Consider the following 16,451-nt stretch of genomic DNA (forward strand, 5'->3'; position numbering starts at 1 on the left):
CTGACCCGAACATGTCTGAGGACGATAAGGTTAATCACGTCGTCAAAGGCATTGCTAACGACACCTTCAATATACTGGTGTTTACGAACGTCACCAGCATCGATACCATCCTCAAGGAGTGGCGCCGTCTCCAGCATGCTAAAAGCCGCCGGGTATCCCAGCAAATCAAGCGACTTCCCAACACAGCCGCTACGTCATCCTGTGACGACCTCTTCCACCAGCCGTCGCGATGTGACAACTTGACTCGCATCATTCATCATGAGGTTGAAGCGGCACAACTGGCGGCCCCTTTATTCACGTTACCTGATCATTCTCCGGTGAAAATCTCGTTGATACAGGCCGTCATCAGTCAAGAGTTGTCCAACGTCGGCCTGCGATCATTTCGTTCCGTACGCTCAGAACCTCTTTCTCCACGCCCGTCCCCACCCCGATCCTCTTACTCCTTATATGGACAGCGCAACCCCTCCGAATGGCGAACCGTGGACTACAAGCTGATCTGTTTTAACTGCCGACGCATTGGACATGTCGCTCGCCACTGCCGCAGTTGTTGGGACTTCTCCGACGCGCTATTCTCCTAAATATCTCCCTCGCCCCTCTAGCGGGTCCTTTTCCTTCGCTCCTGCTATGCCCGCCCCATCATCTGACCTTGCGACATCGTTGACATGACCCTGCTACTCCCGCTCCCCTTCTCCCTCTTGCCGCCAATCTCGCTCGCCCCCGTCACGCCGTGCTCCTTCTCCAACCTACTCGCCGCACCCACGACCGGAAAACTAGACAGTGCAGCTTTTGGAGGTGAAGCTGCAATGACGACTGTGGCACGAAATCCTCATTTCACCTTACCCACGAACAAGAATCTTTTGGACGTTCTCGTCGACAATGTTCCTGTGTGCGCGTTGATTGACACCGGGGCGCATGTGTCAATTATGAGTGCTGCTCTTCGCCGTCGGCTCAAGAAAGTTCTGAAGCCTGCCCCGAACCGTGTTGTACAAGTCGCCGACGAAGGGACTGTCGCTATTGTTGGCATGTGCTCTGCCCGACTCACCATTGCTGCGAGACACACCGTCGTTCTCTTCACCGTCATCGAGCATTGCCCTCACGAACTCATTTTCGGTCTGGATTTTCTTGCCAATCATTCTGCCCTCATTATCTGTTCGGCCGGCTCACTTCGCCTTGACTTGCCTCTTCTTGCCGACCCTGTGACCCGCCTCCAAGTCATATGAGCTGCATAGATTTTATTCGCCTACCACCTCACTCTGCGACACACGTCGACTTGTTGTCCTCACCAGTTGTACCTGATGGCAAATACGTGGCCGCACCAATTCCGGCCGTTATGCTTACACATGGTGTTACCGTGCCGCACACTGTGCTGAAAATTACTGGCAACCGCACCTGCCTTCCCCTAGTCAATTTCGCGCTAACCGTGCAAGCTCTGCCTCAGGGGATCTCCTTGGCTATAATTAGCGCTTTGCAGGATGATGAGGTCAATTCATTCACAGTGGAAGATCGTTACAGCTCAGCCCATACCGTGACGTCATCGCACGGTAATGACGTCGACATTGAGAGGATGGTTTCCTCTGACCTTACACCTGCTCAAGCTGAAGCTCTTTGCCGCGTTCTTGAAGGCTATCGCGACATTTTTGACTTTGACAATCGACCCTTAGGTCAAACGTCCGTCGTGACCCATTCCATAAATACTGGCGATGCAAACCCTATTCACCGACGTCCATATCGTGTTTCTGCGTCGGAACGAGCTGCTATCCAACACGAAGTCAAAAAGATGCTTGCAAAGGACATTATCGAGCCTTCGTGTAGTCCATGGGCGTCTCCCATCGTCCTTGTCAAAAAAAAGGATGGAACGTGGCGCTTTTGTGTAGATTATCGCCACCTGAACAAAATCACAAAAAAGGATGTGTACCCTCTGCCACATATTGACGACGCTCTAGAATGCCTGTATGATTCCACCTATTTTTCTTCTATCGACTTACGGTCCGGTTACTGGCAGATATCCGTCGACGACATGGACCGAGAGAAGACTGCATTTGTTACCCCTGACGGCCTTTATCAGTTCCAGGTGATGCCTTTCGGTCTCTGTAACATGCCCGCCACCTTCGAACGAATGATGGACTCTTTGCTTCAGGGGTTCAAGTGGCCAACCTGTTTGTGCTATCTGGACGACGTCATCGTTTATTCGCCCACATTCGACACACACCTAGACCGTCTTTCAGCGTTTCTTGACATGTTCCGCCGCGCAGGTCTCCAGTTGAACTCCTCAAAATGTCACTTTGCTCGCCGCCAAATCTCCGTCCTTGGACACCTCGTGGACGCCAGAGGCGTGCGACCCTATCTGGACAAAATTCGCGCCGTTACGAATTTTCCTGTTCCGAAGTCTACCAAGGACGTTCGTAGTTTCGTAGGGCTGTGCTCTTATTTCCGACGCTTTGTGAAGGATTTTGCGACCATAGCATGTCCCCTTACCGACCTCTTGAAGAAAGCCACTCCTTTTTCTTGGGGTCCTGACCATGCCGCATCGTTTTCGCAGCTGACTACTCTACTTACCACACCTCCAATCTTGGCCCACTTTGACCCGTCTTCCTCAACGGAAGTTCGAACTGATGCCAGTGGTCACAGCATAGGAGCAGTGTTAGCACAACGCCAGCGTGGACATGATCGCGTTATAGCCTATGCCAGCCAACTTCTATCACCCGCCGAGCGCAATTATTCAATCACAGAGCGCGAGTGCCTCGCTCTTGTGTGGGCTGTTGCAAAGTTTCGTCGATACTTGTACGGACGCCCTTCTCTGTCATCACTGATCACCACGCTCTCTGCTGGCTATCCTCACTCAAGGACCCCACGGGACGACTCGCTCGCTGGGCATTACGCCTGCAAGAATATACCTTCTCCGTGGTATATAAGACGGGACGCTTGCACCAGGATGACGGTTCTTTGTCCCGCTACCCCTTCGACGAACCGGCTGATGCGGACGCCATCGCTTGCGTTTTCTCTGTGTCCCAGTTGCTTCAAATCAGAAACAAGCAACGGCGCGACCCTTCATTACGAGCCCTCATCGACCGTCTGGAGTCAACTCCTGGCAATGCCTCTCTCCGGATGTTTCTCCTTAAGGAGGGAAAATTATACCGCCGCAATTTTGATGCACACGGCCTTGACCTTGTGCTCGTCATTCCATCGCACCTGCGTTCGACTGTCCTCCAGCAACTTCACGACGCTCCCTTGGCTGGACATTTGGGCGTCTCCCGCACATACGACCGCGTACGCCGTCGATTCTTTTGGCCGGGTCTCGCCAGCTCCGTGCGGCGCTACGTTGCTGCTTGTGAGCCCTGTCAGCGCCTGAAGAAGCCCTCCGCACCTCCAGCTGGATTTCTCCAGCCGATCGATATGCTACCCGAACCCTTTTTCCGTGTTGGTCTAGACCTTCTTGGACCATTTCCTCTCTCAGGCTTCGAAAATAAATGGGTCGCTGTCACTACCGATTATGCTACGCGGTACGCAATTACTAGAGCCCTCCCGACAAGTTGTGCGACTGACATTGCTGACTTTCTTCTGTATGACATCATTTTAGTGCACGGTGCTTCGCACCAATTACTCACTGACCGTGCAGCTTTCTCTCGGCAGTCGTCGAGGACATCCTCTGCTCCTGCTCGACAAAGCACAAGTTCAGCACGTCCTACCACCCACAGAACAACGGCCTCACGGAGCGCCTCGACCGGACCATCACCGACATGCTTTCGAAGTATGTTGCGACCACCACGACTAGGATCTTCACTTACCAAATGTGATGTTCGCGTATAATTCATCGCGTCACGACACCGCCGGCTATTCATCATTCTATCTCCTATATGGCCGAGAACCTGCGTTGCCCTTGGACACTTTGCTGCCCTCGGCCACACGTTCAGCCACTGAATACGCCCGCGACGCGATCGCACACGCCGACCACGCGTGCCAGCTCGCCCGCACCCGTCTTGAGGCCTTACAGGAGCATCAGAGACGCCTCTATGATTGCCACCATCATGACGTGCACTTTTTTCTCCGGGTTCTCTGGTGCTTCTCTGGTCACCCATTCGACGTGTGGGCCTCTCCAAAAAGCTGCTGTCGCGCTACACTGGCCCTTACCGTGTGGTGTGACAAGTGCCCGATGTCACGTATGAAATCATCCCCACTGGCCTCTCAGTGTCATCATCAGCTGCAAGTGACATCGTTCACGTGGCAAGACTAAAACCATACCACGCACCTTTCACCGCGGATGTGTAGATTAAGCACCGGGACGGTGCTTCTACAGCCGGGGGTGATGCTACGGAACAGCCGCCACAGTGTTGCTGCACTGAGGAGGACGAAGACGACGTGTGAGCCGGCTTGATATAGCGTCGCCATTTTGGCCTCCGTTAGCTTCCTTGTAAATAAATTGTAAATAGCATTCAGCTTCAGCTACACGTAACAATATGTTCAGGAATGCCTAGGAATGATAATTTTAAGCAAAGTAGGTTGTGCGGGACGACATCAAATGCTTTCCGCAGATCAAGAAAGAGTGCATCTGTCTGTTCACCATGGTCCAGGCCGAGTGCAATGTCGTGAGTGAATTCTGCTAGTTGTGTTACGCACGAAAAACCCGAGCAGAACCCATGCTGTGCTGAAGTGAAAAAGTTATTTGTTTGAAAATGTTTAATCAGATTAGAGTACAGGACATGTTCGAGAGTCTTACAGCAAACGGAAGTTAAAGATATTGGCCTGTAATTGCCTACGTGTGTACGATCACACTCTTTAAATATCGGAGTCATGTTGGCTGTCTTCCAATCTTCGGGCAGCTTTTGATTATCTAGTGACTTATTGAATAATATTACTAACAAAGGCGCTATCTGTCTCGAACAGTGTTTCAAAACATGATTAGAAATTCCATCAGGTCCATGAGCTGAATGCAGGTTTAGATTAAACAACAAAGCCTCCACTCCTTCCTTGCTCACGGCAATGTTTTACATTTCCAGTAATCGTGTCGGTGTGTAAGAAATAGCAATGCTACATGGCTTTGTAAAAACTGAATGAAAATACTTGTTAAATACTTCTGCTTTTCTTTTGTCTTCTTTAATTAGGTTACCATCATTTGCAATGGCCGGGATGCCAGTGTCACCCTTCTTGTTGCTCTTGATATACCGGCAGACCTCTTTGGGATTCGTGTTTAGTTTATCTGCTAAGGCTTATAGATATGCATCCTTCACAACCTTCAATTCGTTTTTAAGTTTTGTGCTGATATCCTTTAGCTTTTTGAACATGCTTGGATTTCTTGTTTTGCAATATATTTTGCAAGTTCGGGATTTTTTCTGAATTGATGAACGTAAATCCTTATTAATCCAGGCTTTATCCTTGCGGCGCTTAGTCGAAACCACCTTAGACGGAACAAAATCTGAGGTCAATGAAAGCAGTTTATCTCTGAATATGACCCACAGACTGTCGATGCTACTAAATGAACTGTAATGCACAAATATAGGCAGGAAATCATTTAACTCATTAGTGGGCACGGCGGACCATCAACAAGCATGTGGCTTAAAACCGTTCTGCTACCTTGTGCAGGCGCTTGCTCGTGGCCTGGCCGGACCAATGATACCACAACTGCTGCAGCCTGACCAGTCTTCAAGAAATGAAATCGACCATCCCCATCTACCAAACTTCGCCACGCGCACTTGGACCACAAATACAACACCGATGCCATGTCACTGCTTTCATGACGCCAACCCTTCGCTGTTTTGGGATGCGTCACTTGAGGCGCCACCTATTCTTCACGTGACGTCGACGCATCACTTTATAAAGGAACAGCTCCATATACCTACACTTTCAGTGGGCACGGCGGACCATCGACAAGCATGTGGTTTAAACCGTTCTGCTACCTCGTGCAGGTTAGTAACTACTATAGCACGATTAAAAGTGATTGTGGCGGTCTTTTGGTCTTGCCGTGCCCCCTACAGTGTGCTTCTATTGTTCATTATGTAATGAGTATGCTTGCTGCTGATGTGCGGCGACAATGAGTTAAATCCCGGCCCCACTGACGGTAGTGGGGCCTCTATCGAATCCGTGCTGAAAAAGTTGCTGTCTGGTCAGAACAAGTTGGCAGCTGACATGACTGCGCTCAGGGAGCAACAGAATAAGGTGGAAAACATTATAGCTGATTGGGGAGCCAGATTCGTTGAATTAGAAAAACGAGCCTCGCGTGTAGATGACCTTGAACGCACAGTAAGGTCACTGGAGGCGAAGTTGACTGATCTGGAGGATAGGAGCAGGCGATCCAATCTGGTAGTCTTTGGCATTCCGGAGGATGCCGACGAAACTGAACCTATTATTAAAAATAAAGTTCTTGACGAGGTGTTTTCTGCAAAGCTTGCTGTTCCTTGCAAATCTGTCGGCCGAATTCATCGTATTGTTAACAAAGGTAACAAGAGACCAGTCATCATTTATTTCCAGGATTTTGCTGAAAAACAGCTTGTCTTAAAAACTGCGTACAAACTAAAGGGTAGTCGAATATCGATTCAAAATGATTACTCACGTAGCACACTAAGGAAACGCAAACTCTTGTGGGATAGTGCTAAAAGTGAAAGACAACAAGGCAAGAAAGTTCGCTTAATTAATGATAAGATGCGTATTAACAATGAGCTTTTCACATGGAATGACAGTAAGAACTTAATCAAAATTGACGGCCATGTAAATACTTCGAAAAATGATTGACTTGCCTCCGCTGATACTTCCCCTGGTGCTAAAGAATTGAGAATTTTAAACATCAACGCCCGCAGTGTCGTTAATAAATCGGAAAGCCTTGAGGCAACTATCCTGGGTTACAATCCCCATGTAGTTGTGATAACAGAAACATGGTTGCATGACAATATTGAAGATGCTGTTGTGTTTCCTCCATCTTATCAAGCATATCGCTGTGACAGGTGTACTAGAGGGGGCGGGGTAGCAGTTTTGATAAAAGAAACTATATCTGCTACTCTGTTATGTCAGGCCGATAACTTGGAATCTGTTACAATGAAGCTTACTTGCTGGGATAAATCATTTTTGTTATTTGCAGTTTATCGAGCACCTGACTCGCACCCAGAATTCTTTCGTGATCTTTTTGAACACATGGTTTCATTCACAAGCGATAAAGTGCTGCTTATAGGCGACTTTAACCTACCAGATATTGATTGAGATAACAGGTTTCTCTGCACCGGGATTAAGTCACACTTAGGTTACTTCCATGACATCATTCTGTCTCACAATCTACACTAGGTTGTGAGATAGCCAACGCGCACCATACTTAACCTCGTCTTTGTAAGTCGTTCATTAGAAAACATTTTCGTTTCGGTTGAACCTGGAATTTCTGATCATAGTCTGGTATATTTTTCTTGTTCTTTGGAAGTGCTTAACACCAAAAAATGTAAAACAACCACTGTTAAAGATTTTTTTCGTAATAATAATAATAATATTTGGGGTTTTACGTGCCGAAACCACTTTCTGATTATGAGGCACGCCGTAGTGGAGGACTCCGGAAATTTTGACCACCTGGGGTTCTTTAACGTGCACCTAAATCTAAGCACACGGGTGTTTTCGCATTTTGCCCCCATCGAAATGCGGCCACCATGGCCGGGATTCGATCCCGCGACCTCGTGCTCAGCAGCCCAACACCATAGCCACTGAGCAACCACGGCGGGTAGATTTTTTTTTTTCGTGCCAGAGACGAAAATGTCTTGGATTATCTTGAGCAATGCCTTGATAACTTTCACAGTAACAATACTACTGTGCTTTGGGATAAATTTAAAGAAATTATCACTCACTGCCTTAGCAACTTTATTTCTAATAGAACTAAAAAAACTTCCAAGGCTACTCCCTGGATAACGAGAAAGATCTTTCACCTTAAAAGAAAAGTTAAGCGCTTAAGACAACGATGTGCCTCACATGTTTCAATTCACAAAATCCAAAATAAGTTAAACCAAGAAATACGGCTAGCTAAGCGCTGGTATTTTCACCATACATTGCCAAATTTCATTCAAACGGCACCCCAAAAATTTTGGGCTTTTCTATGCACAAAAACCAAGTCAATTAAACAAATTGTTCACGAGGGCCATGTCGTTATCGAAAAGCAACGCATCGTGGAGCACTTCAATAATTATTTTCAGAGTGTTTTTTCCCATTTTGATGGTGGTATAAACGTTAACCGCATGTCATGCAACTGACCTCTGATATTGTTTCGCAACCGGGTGTAGTGTCAATGCTGCTGAACCTCAAAGCTAAATCATCTCCAGGACCGGACAACATACCGAATGCTTTTCTGCGCAGATATGCTGAAGCGTTAGCCCCTTTTCTTGTTATCTTCCGTTCCTCGTTATCTTTGGCTAATCTTCCTACAGACTGGCTAACTGCACGTGTCATTCCCATACCGAAAAAAGGTGACAGAACCCTAGTAACTAGTTATCGTCCTATATCATTAACTTCATCATGTTGCAAGTTAATCGAACATATTATAGCTAATGAAATAACGAAATTCCTAAGTGACAACAACGTACTGTCTCCTCATCAGCATGGTTTCCGGAAGGGTTTCTCTACTGTGACACAATTAACCACAATTATTCACAACTTTGCAAGTGCTCTTGACAAGTCAAGCCAAATTGACGTAATATTTTTAGACTTTAAGAAAGCGTTTGACCTTGTACCTCACAATGAACTTATAGAAAAACTACAGTCAATAGATCTTCCAGCCTATATTATTAACTGGGTGGCGGCTTATCTGTCTAATCGCAAGCCAGTTTGTTTCAATTGATAATTACTCTTCTAACGAACTTTCAGTAACCTCTGGAGTAACTCAAGGTAGCGTGCTAGGACCTTTACTATTTCTAATTTACATAAACGACATCACTAACGAAATTTCTCATCCTGTTCAAGTTAGACTATTTGCTGACGATTGTGTGTTGTTTAACAAGGTTACATGCCACAAAGATCAATTAATGCTTAACTCTGACCTTCAAAACATTCTTTCCTGGTGCAGTCGGTGGGGTATGGAATTGAACAGAGAAAAAACTGTTTATATGTCCATAACAACAAAAATAAATAAAATGTTGTTTGTCTATAACCTCGGCTCTGAACCGCTGACCAAGGTCAGCCAATATAAATATCTTGGAATCACAATAACCAGTGACCTCAGCTGGAATAGCCACATTTCTAACGTATGTAACTCATCTTTCAGGAAGCTTTGTCTTCTCAGGCACAAACTAAAGCACGCTCCCTCTAGTACTAGATAACTGGCTTACACTTCACTCATCCGACCGAAACTGGAATATGCATGCATCATGTGGGATCCCTATAAGAAAATTAACATTAACGCTTTAGAGATGGTCCCGCGTAAAGCTGTTAGGTTTATTTTTTCTAAATATAGACTGAGTGACTCTCCTACTAGCCTAATGAATCAACATAATATCTAAACACTACAACTACGCAGGAAAATACGACGACTGAAATTTCTTTTCTTGCTTAAGAACAACTGTTTGTCCATCCAGCCACAGGGTTATGTTAAACCACTTACAGTGCGCCGAACATGGCATCGCCACGCTGATTCTTTTAACGCCTTATAAGACCTGAACTAACCTTTTTAAGTTTTCCTTCTTCCCTCGCACTGTAACAGATTGGTACAGCCTGCCATTATCACAATTGATAAACACCGATTCTATTGACCGCTTGTGTCTTTGATACAGGGGGTATTGCCATATCGGCAAGTCTTGTTACTGTTTTCTTTTTCTTTTTTTTACACGTGAATATTGTATAATACTTTCTACATCATCCTTATTCTATTATTTTCAGTATTTTGCAATGAGCGCTCGTTCAACTTCTGGTACTTTTTTCCCCCTCCCTCGATAGCGGTTGCAAGTGCTCATATATGCGTGTGATACTGTTCTAATGTTCGTCAAGTTGCCTTCCTTCAGTGTACCTTCTCTTAATCTTATTAGTCGTCGCTTTCATTTTTTGTTTTCTGATGATATTTACATATGTTGCATTGCTTTTGTATTTTCTTTTCATGTCTGTATGTATGTATGTATATATATATATATATATATATATATATATATATATATATATATATATATATGTATATATATATATATATATATATATATATATATATATATATATATATATGTGTGTGTGCACACGTAAATACTTATGTATTCTGCCCCTCCTGCTTGGGCCCTCAGTTGGGCCTGCAGTATTGTATAAATAAATAAATAAATAAATAAATAAATAAATAAATAAATAAATAAATAAATAAATAAAAATAGCCTCATAATTACCATTTTCATAAAAGAATACCTTTCTTGGCCGCATTTTGGTAAATTCTATTTTCCTGCAACGAATAGTGCCTGCAACTACTTCATGATCACTAATCCCTGGTAGTGGTGCAATGAAGTCTATGATATCTTTCTGGTTACTAAAAACCAAGTAACACATTTCCGTCTGAAGTCGAGGTTTTGACGGAAGCCCGTCTGGTCGGGAGGCATCATGAAGAAGGGTAAAAAGAAGGACACCGACCACTGCATGAATACAAGAAAAGACGTTTTGGCTCCCCTGATGGGAGCCTTGTTCACAATGAAATCAAGGACGTGCGATACAATGTTTATATGGCTTAAAAGGCTTATTAAAAGGATAAACAATGTTTATATGGCAAAAAAGGTTGGTCTGTGCGGTAGAAAATGCTATCAGCCAAATTGAACCTTCAAAGAGGGAGGAGGCACGAACCCGCACTATAGGCATTCTCTCGCGGCTTCGCGCACACCCTTCCGTCTCCCCACTTTCAGCGGAAGAAAACAAGGCTATCAAAGACCTTCGCTCAAACCAAAATCTCGTCATCCTCCCGGCTGACAAGGGCAACGCCACGGTGCTACTCAACAGGACTGACTACCGGGACAAGATGTCACTTCTTGCGGACGAGTCAACGTACAGTCGTCTGAAGAAGGATCCTACGCTGAAAGTACAGAGGGAGCTACAGAAGTTTTTTACGGATGTGTTCCGGTTTGTAGATCCAAGGCACAAAGGGTTGTACTTCTCTCTTCTGTGCACTAACGGTTCGGCGCCGGTGCTCTACGGTTTGCCAAAAATACATAAACCTAACGTCCCGATGCGACCAATCGTTGATTTTACTCGCTCTCCACGGCGGCCGCATTTCGATGGGGGCGAAATGCGAAAACACCCGTGTGCTTAGATTTAGGTGCACGTTAAAGAACCCCAGGTGGTCAAAATTTCCGGAGTCCTCCACTACGGCGTGCCTCATAATCAGAAAGTGGTTTTGGCATGTAAAACCCCAAATATTATTATTACTCGCTCTCCGCTTCATAAACTGTCTAAATACCTTCATAAGGTTCTTTCCCCTCTCGTTGGTAGAAGCAGCACGCACGTTCGCCATTCTGAAGACTTCATAAGCAAGATTCGTCATTTTACTCCCGACGATCAAGAAACACTTGTGTCGTTCGATGTCGTGTCGCTTTTTACAAGCATTCCTATTGGACTCGTCGCGGAAACTTGTACTGCCACTCTGGACGATGACCCTACCCTACCAGAAAGGACACCCATAGACGTTCCCGACTTGAAGAGGCTCCTGTTTTGCCTGGAGAACACCTACTTCACTTTTGAAGGCACCTTCTACAGGCAAATGCACGGGACACCGATGGGTGCATCCATTTCGGTAACTACTGCAGATTCAACTATGGTATGGCTTGAGCGTCGAGCACTCGCCTCTTTCAACTCGCCGCCCAGAGTCTTCCTACGTTACGTAGACGATGTGTTCTGCATAATTCAGCAAAAAGAAATTCCTTCATTTTTGTCACATTTGAATAGTATTGAAGCGTCTATCCAATTCACAGTCGAGGAAGAAAAAGACGGCGAGCTTCCTTTTCTGGACGTCCTCGTAAAACGTGACCGGCGCAGTCTGGCATTTACCGTGTACAGAAAGAGCACACACGCAGGCAGGTATTTTAATTCAGTGCACCCGATGAACCAGAAGAGATCGGTGGTAGACTCTCTTGTCGGCAGAACCGAGCGTATCTGCACAACGCCACAAAGCCGGGCTGCCGACCTACAAGGGGTGCACCGTTATCTCTCGGCATGTGGCTACCCGAGGTCGTTTGTGAACTCGGTGGAATGCCATCTGTGTCAGCCCCCAAGGCCTGACTGTGTGCTCCCAAGAAAACGCGCCCCCATACCGTATGTGCCCGGTGTGAGCGAGGGCTTAGCCCGCGTTCTACGCGGCTATGACGTCCAGGTAGCTCACGTACCATCCCAAAAATTACGCCATCGGCTGGTAAACGTGAAAGACAAGCTTCCAAAGACAAAGTTTCCTGGCATCGTCTGCGCGATTCCATGTGGAGACTGCGACTGCGTATATATCGGCGAGACAGGCAATTTCGAAGAGCGGTTGAAGCAGCATGTCAACGATGCGAAAAAGAAAAAAAAGACGCATCAGACGCCTTGGCAGAGCATGCAGATGACTTGGGCCACAGGATTGATTGGGATAACGCCAAGATATTAGAAAAAGAAAGAAATTTGACGTCAAAACACCACTTGGAATCCCTCCTAATCCAAATGACAGATAGCACCCTCAACCGAAATGATGGAACCCTCCCCCCATCTAGACGTGCTGCTTACGTCATACTTCAAAGCCATATAAACATTGTATCGCACGTCCTTGATTTCATCGTGAACAAGGCTCCCGTCAGGGGAGCCGAAACGTCTTTTCTTGTATTCATGCAGTGTTCGGTGTCCTTCTTTTTACCCTTCTTCACATTTCAGTCTGCACATCCAAAACGAGTAGGAAAATCAACGAACTGCAAGAGCCCATAGGTCATTATTAGCTCACAAAATGCAGACTGAAGCAATGACCTATTATTCTGTATAGGACATAGGTCACGCCATACAACATCTGGCATGTTAAAATCACCACCAAGAATTATCGTTTCAGATGACAGGACTGAGAATGACCTTGAAAGGCTGATAAATGGTTCAACGGTGTTCAAATTTGGTAGTCTGTAGAAAGAACCAACAATAAGGGCGTTTCCATCTGAAAAGCATAGCCTGCACCATACAGACTCTGAGGTATCGTCAGCTGGAAGAAATGGTGCACTTTCAATTGTGTCCCAAACTAGAACAAACAACCCCCCCCCTCCCCACGCATTTCGGTCCTTTCTATATGCAGCATAGTCTCATGGAAATACCTCAGAATCCACAATGTCAGAGTCTAGCCAGGATTCGGTGGTGATAACAATGTCAGGCTCTGATATTGATAGAAGGCCTGCAAAATCATGTTTTATTCTTCAGGCTTCGACAGTTTACGACAATAAAAGAAAGTTGTTCGGGTCTATTTCTAGTAAATCGGGAAGAAGGCTGTGTTGTTTGCAATTGCGTACATTCTCGAACAGAACCACTAGAGCCATCAAAAATATATGTTTCTCCACCCATCACGAGCTTGTTATACCTAAGCGTGTACTTCGTTTTCCGTTAACGTGCATATGCGAGCAGAGAATTTCTTGCCTGACGAACATGTTTAGAATGATCTTCACTTATTGAAAAGTTAGTTCCCTTAAGCTTAGAGGCAGCGGTCAAGACCCTTTGCTTATCTTTGAAAGCAGTGAACTTCACAACTACAGGCCTTTTTTTGTTAACTGCGTGTCTACCAATTCTTTGTGCCCTCTCTATAGCGGAGGGGTTAATTTCTAGTTCGGGATTGTCTGCACAAAGCGAAATCACCTTGGACTCAGACTCGTTCCATGTTTCTTTTTCGGTGTCACCCAAACCAAAGAAAAGTAAATTATTTCTACGCGACCTGTTTTCAATATTGTCTTGTTTTCCCAATACATTGCGCACGGTATCAGCCAGATTAGTGTTGTGTGCCCGCAAACCTTCTCTTCCATTGCCCTCGGTCAGAGCTTCAACCTTTTTTGTCAACTGCTCAATTCGCTCATGCAGTGTTTTCTGCTGCGACCTCAAAACTTCAAGCTCCGCAAGTATCTTCTCTTGGCCCTCTAGTAGTTTTGGTAGGCATTCTATTGCCTTTAATAGTTCATGTTCCACATTTTCCGAAAAAAGAAAAAAACGAAGCTTGCTATGTGGCCTCACTAGGAACCTTTTAATAAGAGCAGACTGTACTGAACTGGATAGAATTCCAGCAGAATGTTGTTTATGCTTCGTGCCATTGCACTGCAAGAGGCACGAATGCCAACCAATTTTTTATACAGTGTACTAATTGTGGGGAGAGAGTGCAGTAAACTGGAAAGAAATGTGCGAAGCATTTCACATCAAAAAGTTGGGTGCGCATATATGTGCGAGTGAACCTTCGGTCCATATCAATGATAAAGAACTTTAATTTTTAAATCTATCATGTTAATCCAGTTGTAGCTGCCGTTGTTAGGAAGGGATGTGACTAGGCTTTTTATGTGTGTGTTTGTCAATCTTCGACTATAAACCTTGTTATTGTTATTAGTTTTCTACGCACGCGTGACAGAGATATGTAGAATGTACTTGCGCAATAAACTTCAGTTGTAAGTTCAGTGCTGTCCTGCCTGCTTCTTTTACTTGTGCATGCGTCCGTACTTGCTGGAATCCCCTGTACATCCACCATGCCACCAACTGGCCCAACAAACCACACTACTAAGTCGTTTATGTGTTTGCCCACCATTGGGGAGGATTAAATGGACGTCAAGGCAGATGGTCACGTGCTCCACTCAAGAGCTCAAGAAAGCCAGCACGCTTTCTCACCTCTGGCTGCCCCATCCGTCGCAAGCCGGTTGGAGTCGGCTATCCCTGGGATGCAGCTGCTTGCTTGGGCCCTGGGTGGGATCAGAGGGGCGCATCCCATGGACTCCCGGCGCTGCACCAGTGGCGATGGAGCGTCGGGCACAAAGGGTGTCGTCTGCTCCTTGTGCACGCTCTGCTGGATCATCAGCTCTTGCTTCAGGTCTGCGGCAATAGCAGCCACTTATAACTATGAGGAACACGAGTGGACACAAAACTGCATGCAGCATGTGATACTGGCACGAAAATGCACAATGGTCACGATAGAAGACACAAAAAACAAGTAGAAAAGACAACACTGACAGATGGCTGCATTGCAAGGCTCCAAATTAAGGGGACTCGAAGGAGAAAATTACCCTTCCACAATATAACAAAATGCAACTTCTGCCGAGAGAGGAGGAGGCTTGGTAAGATGCACAAACGATAAACTGGTGACAGAAATGCCCTTGAGCTTTCCGCACCAGCTTACTGTGATGTCAGGGATTGCAACGTCATCTAGTAAAAGGTTTACAATAAAGGCAAACCACATTCGATTCTAAAACAGCCAAAGAGTGAACTTAGCAAGCTTAAGGAATTGAGCCACACATGCATAAATACAAAAAAATATTTTGAAACCAATGATGTCACACTAAATACCTGTGACAGGGTTTTAGCATAGAATTCACAAAATGAAGCTTCAAGGTTTATCTTCTCTTCTAATGATCAACCTGTCAATGCGAAATTAACAAAAACAGAAGGAATACTTAATCAGTTTAGGTTTCTCCTCAGTGTCCCTTCAATGAAAGCAACAGGTTAACAACAAGCAGTATTAGGATTAGTTATACTGCGAATGATTTGGGGAAACTAATCCGATTCCTTTGCACATAACACTAATGGACAAAATGAAGCCCTTGTGTCATGAATGCGAAACACAGCAAGCTCTAGAGCATTGGACACCAAGTTAGAGCAGCTACTACAGGGCAGTTCCCTTGTGATGAAATCAAAAACGAAAATTCTATCGTTATAACCGATCAGCGCTATATCTAGAGTGGCATAAAAGAAAGCTGCCAAACTTTGTAGCTCCAAGACGAAATTTGCCACTTGCATTAAAACATAGATGCTGCACAAAGTAGCCCATGAAAAATAAAGTTTTACAGCATAGTTTACTTATATCAAGAACGAAAAAAAAAAATGTTTTCTCAGAAGGGTTTGGGTGCGAGCTAGTTGGTACGGATCATTCATATTTAGAACAGCGCCAAAAAAAAAAAAACACGGACAAGGGAGGACACAGGTCGAGCGCTGGACACAGGAACAGCGCTCGTCCTGTGCCCTCTCTTGTCCATGTTTTTTTGGCGCTGTTTTAAATATGAAAAAAATGATCGTTATAACCAATTGTGACTGTATCTGGACTACCGTAAAGAAAAGCTGCTGAAGGTACCTTTGTAGCTCCAAGGCCAAATTTGCAACTTGGGCTAGAAGACAGATGTTGCAGATAGTAAGCTGTGAAAAATAAAATGCTTACTTATACCTCTGAGCAACATGTCAAGTGTCAAGGTGTGACTGCATGCACGCCATTTTCAAATGATGGTGACGAGTGACATATTTTGCCATCGCGGAGGGCAATCCATAACTGTCACTTGTCGAATCACCAATTTTTGCTCAACCAG

General features: G+C 45.3%; 1 protein-coding gene across 7 annotated transcripts in view; it reads right to left on the reverse strand.

The window, feature by feature from the left end:
* LOC142590689 (nuclear distribution protein nudE-like 1) overlaps positions 1 to 16,451 on the reverse strand; it is a 400,224-nt gene that overhangs the window by 127,915 nt on the left and 255,858 nt on the right. For all 7 annotated transcript variants that reach the window (XM_075703108.1, XM_075703106.1, XM_075703107.1 and 4 more), the window contains exon 7: positions 14,770 to 14,970. In XM_075703108.1, the coding sequence (XP_075559223.1) occupies positions 14,770 to 14,970 (201 nt within the window). The remainder of the gene's footprint in view (positions 1 to 14,769; positions 14,971 to 16,451) is intronic.

Source organism: Dermacentor variabilis, chromosome 8 (genome assembly GCF_050947875.1).
Source record: "Dermacentor variabilis isolate Ectoservices chromosome 8, ASM5094787v1, whole genome shotgun sequence".
NCBI classification, from domain to species: Eukaryota; Metazoa; Arthropoda; class Arachnida; order Ixodida; family Ixodidae; genus Dermacentor; species Dermacentor variabilis.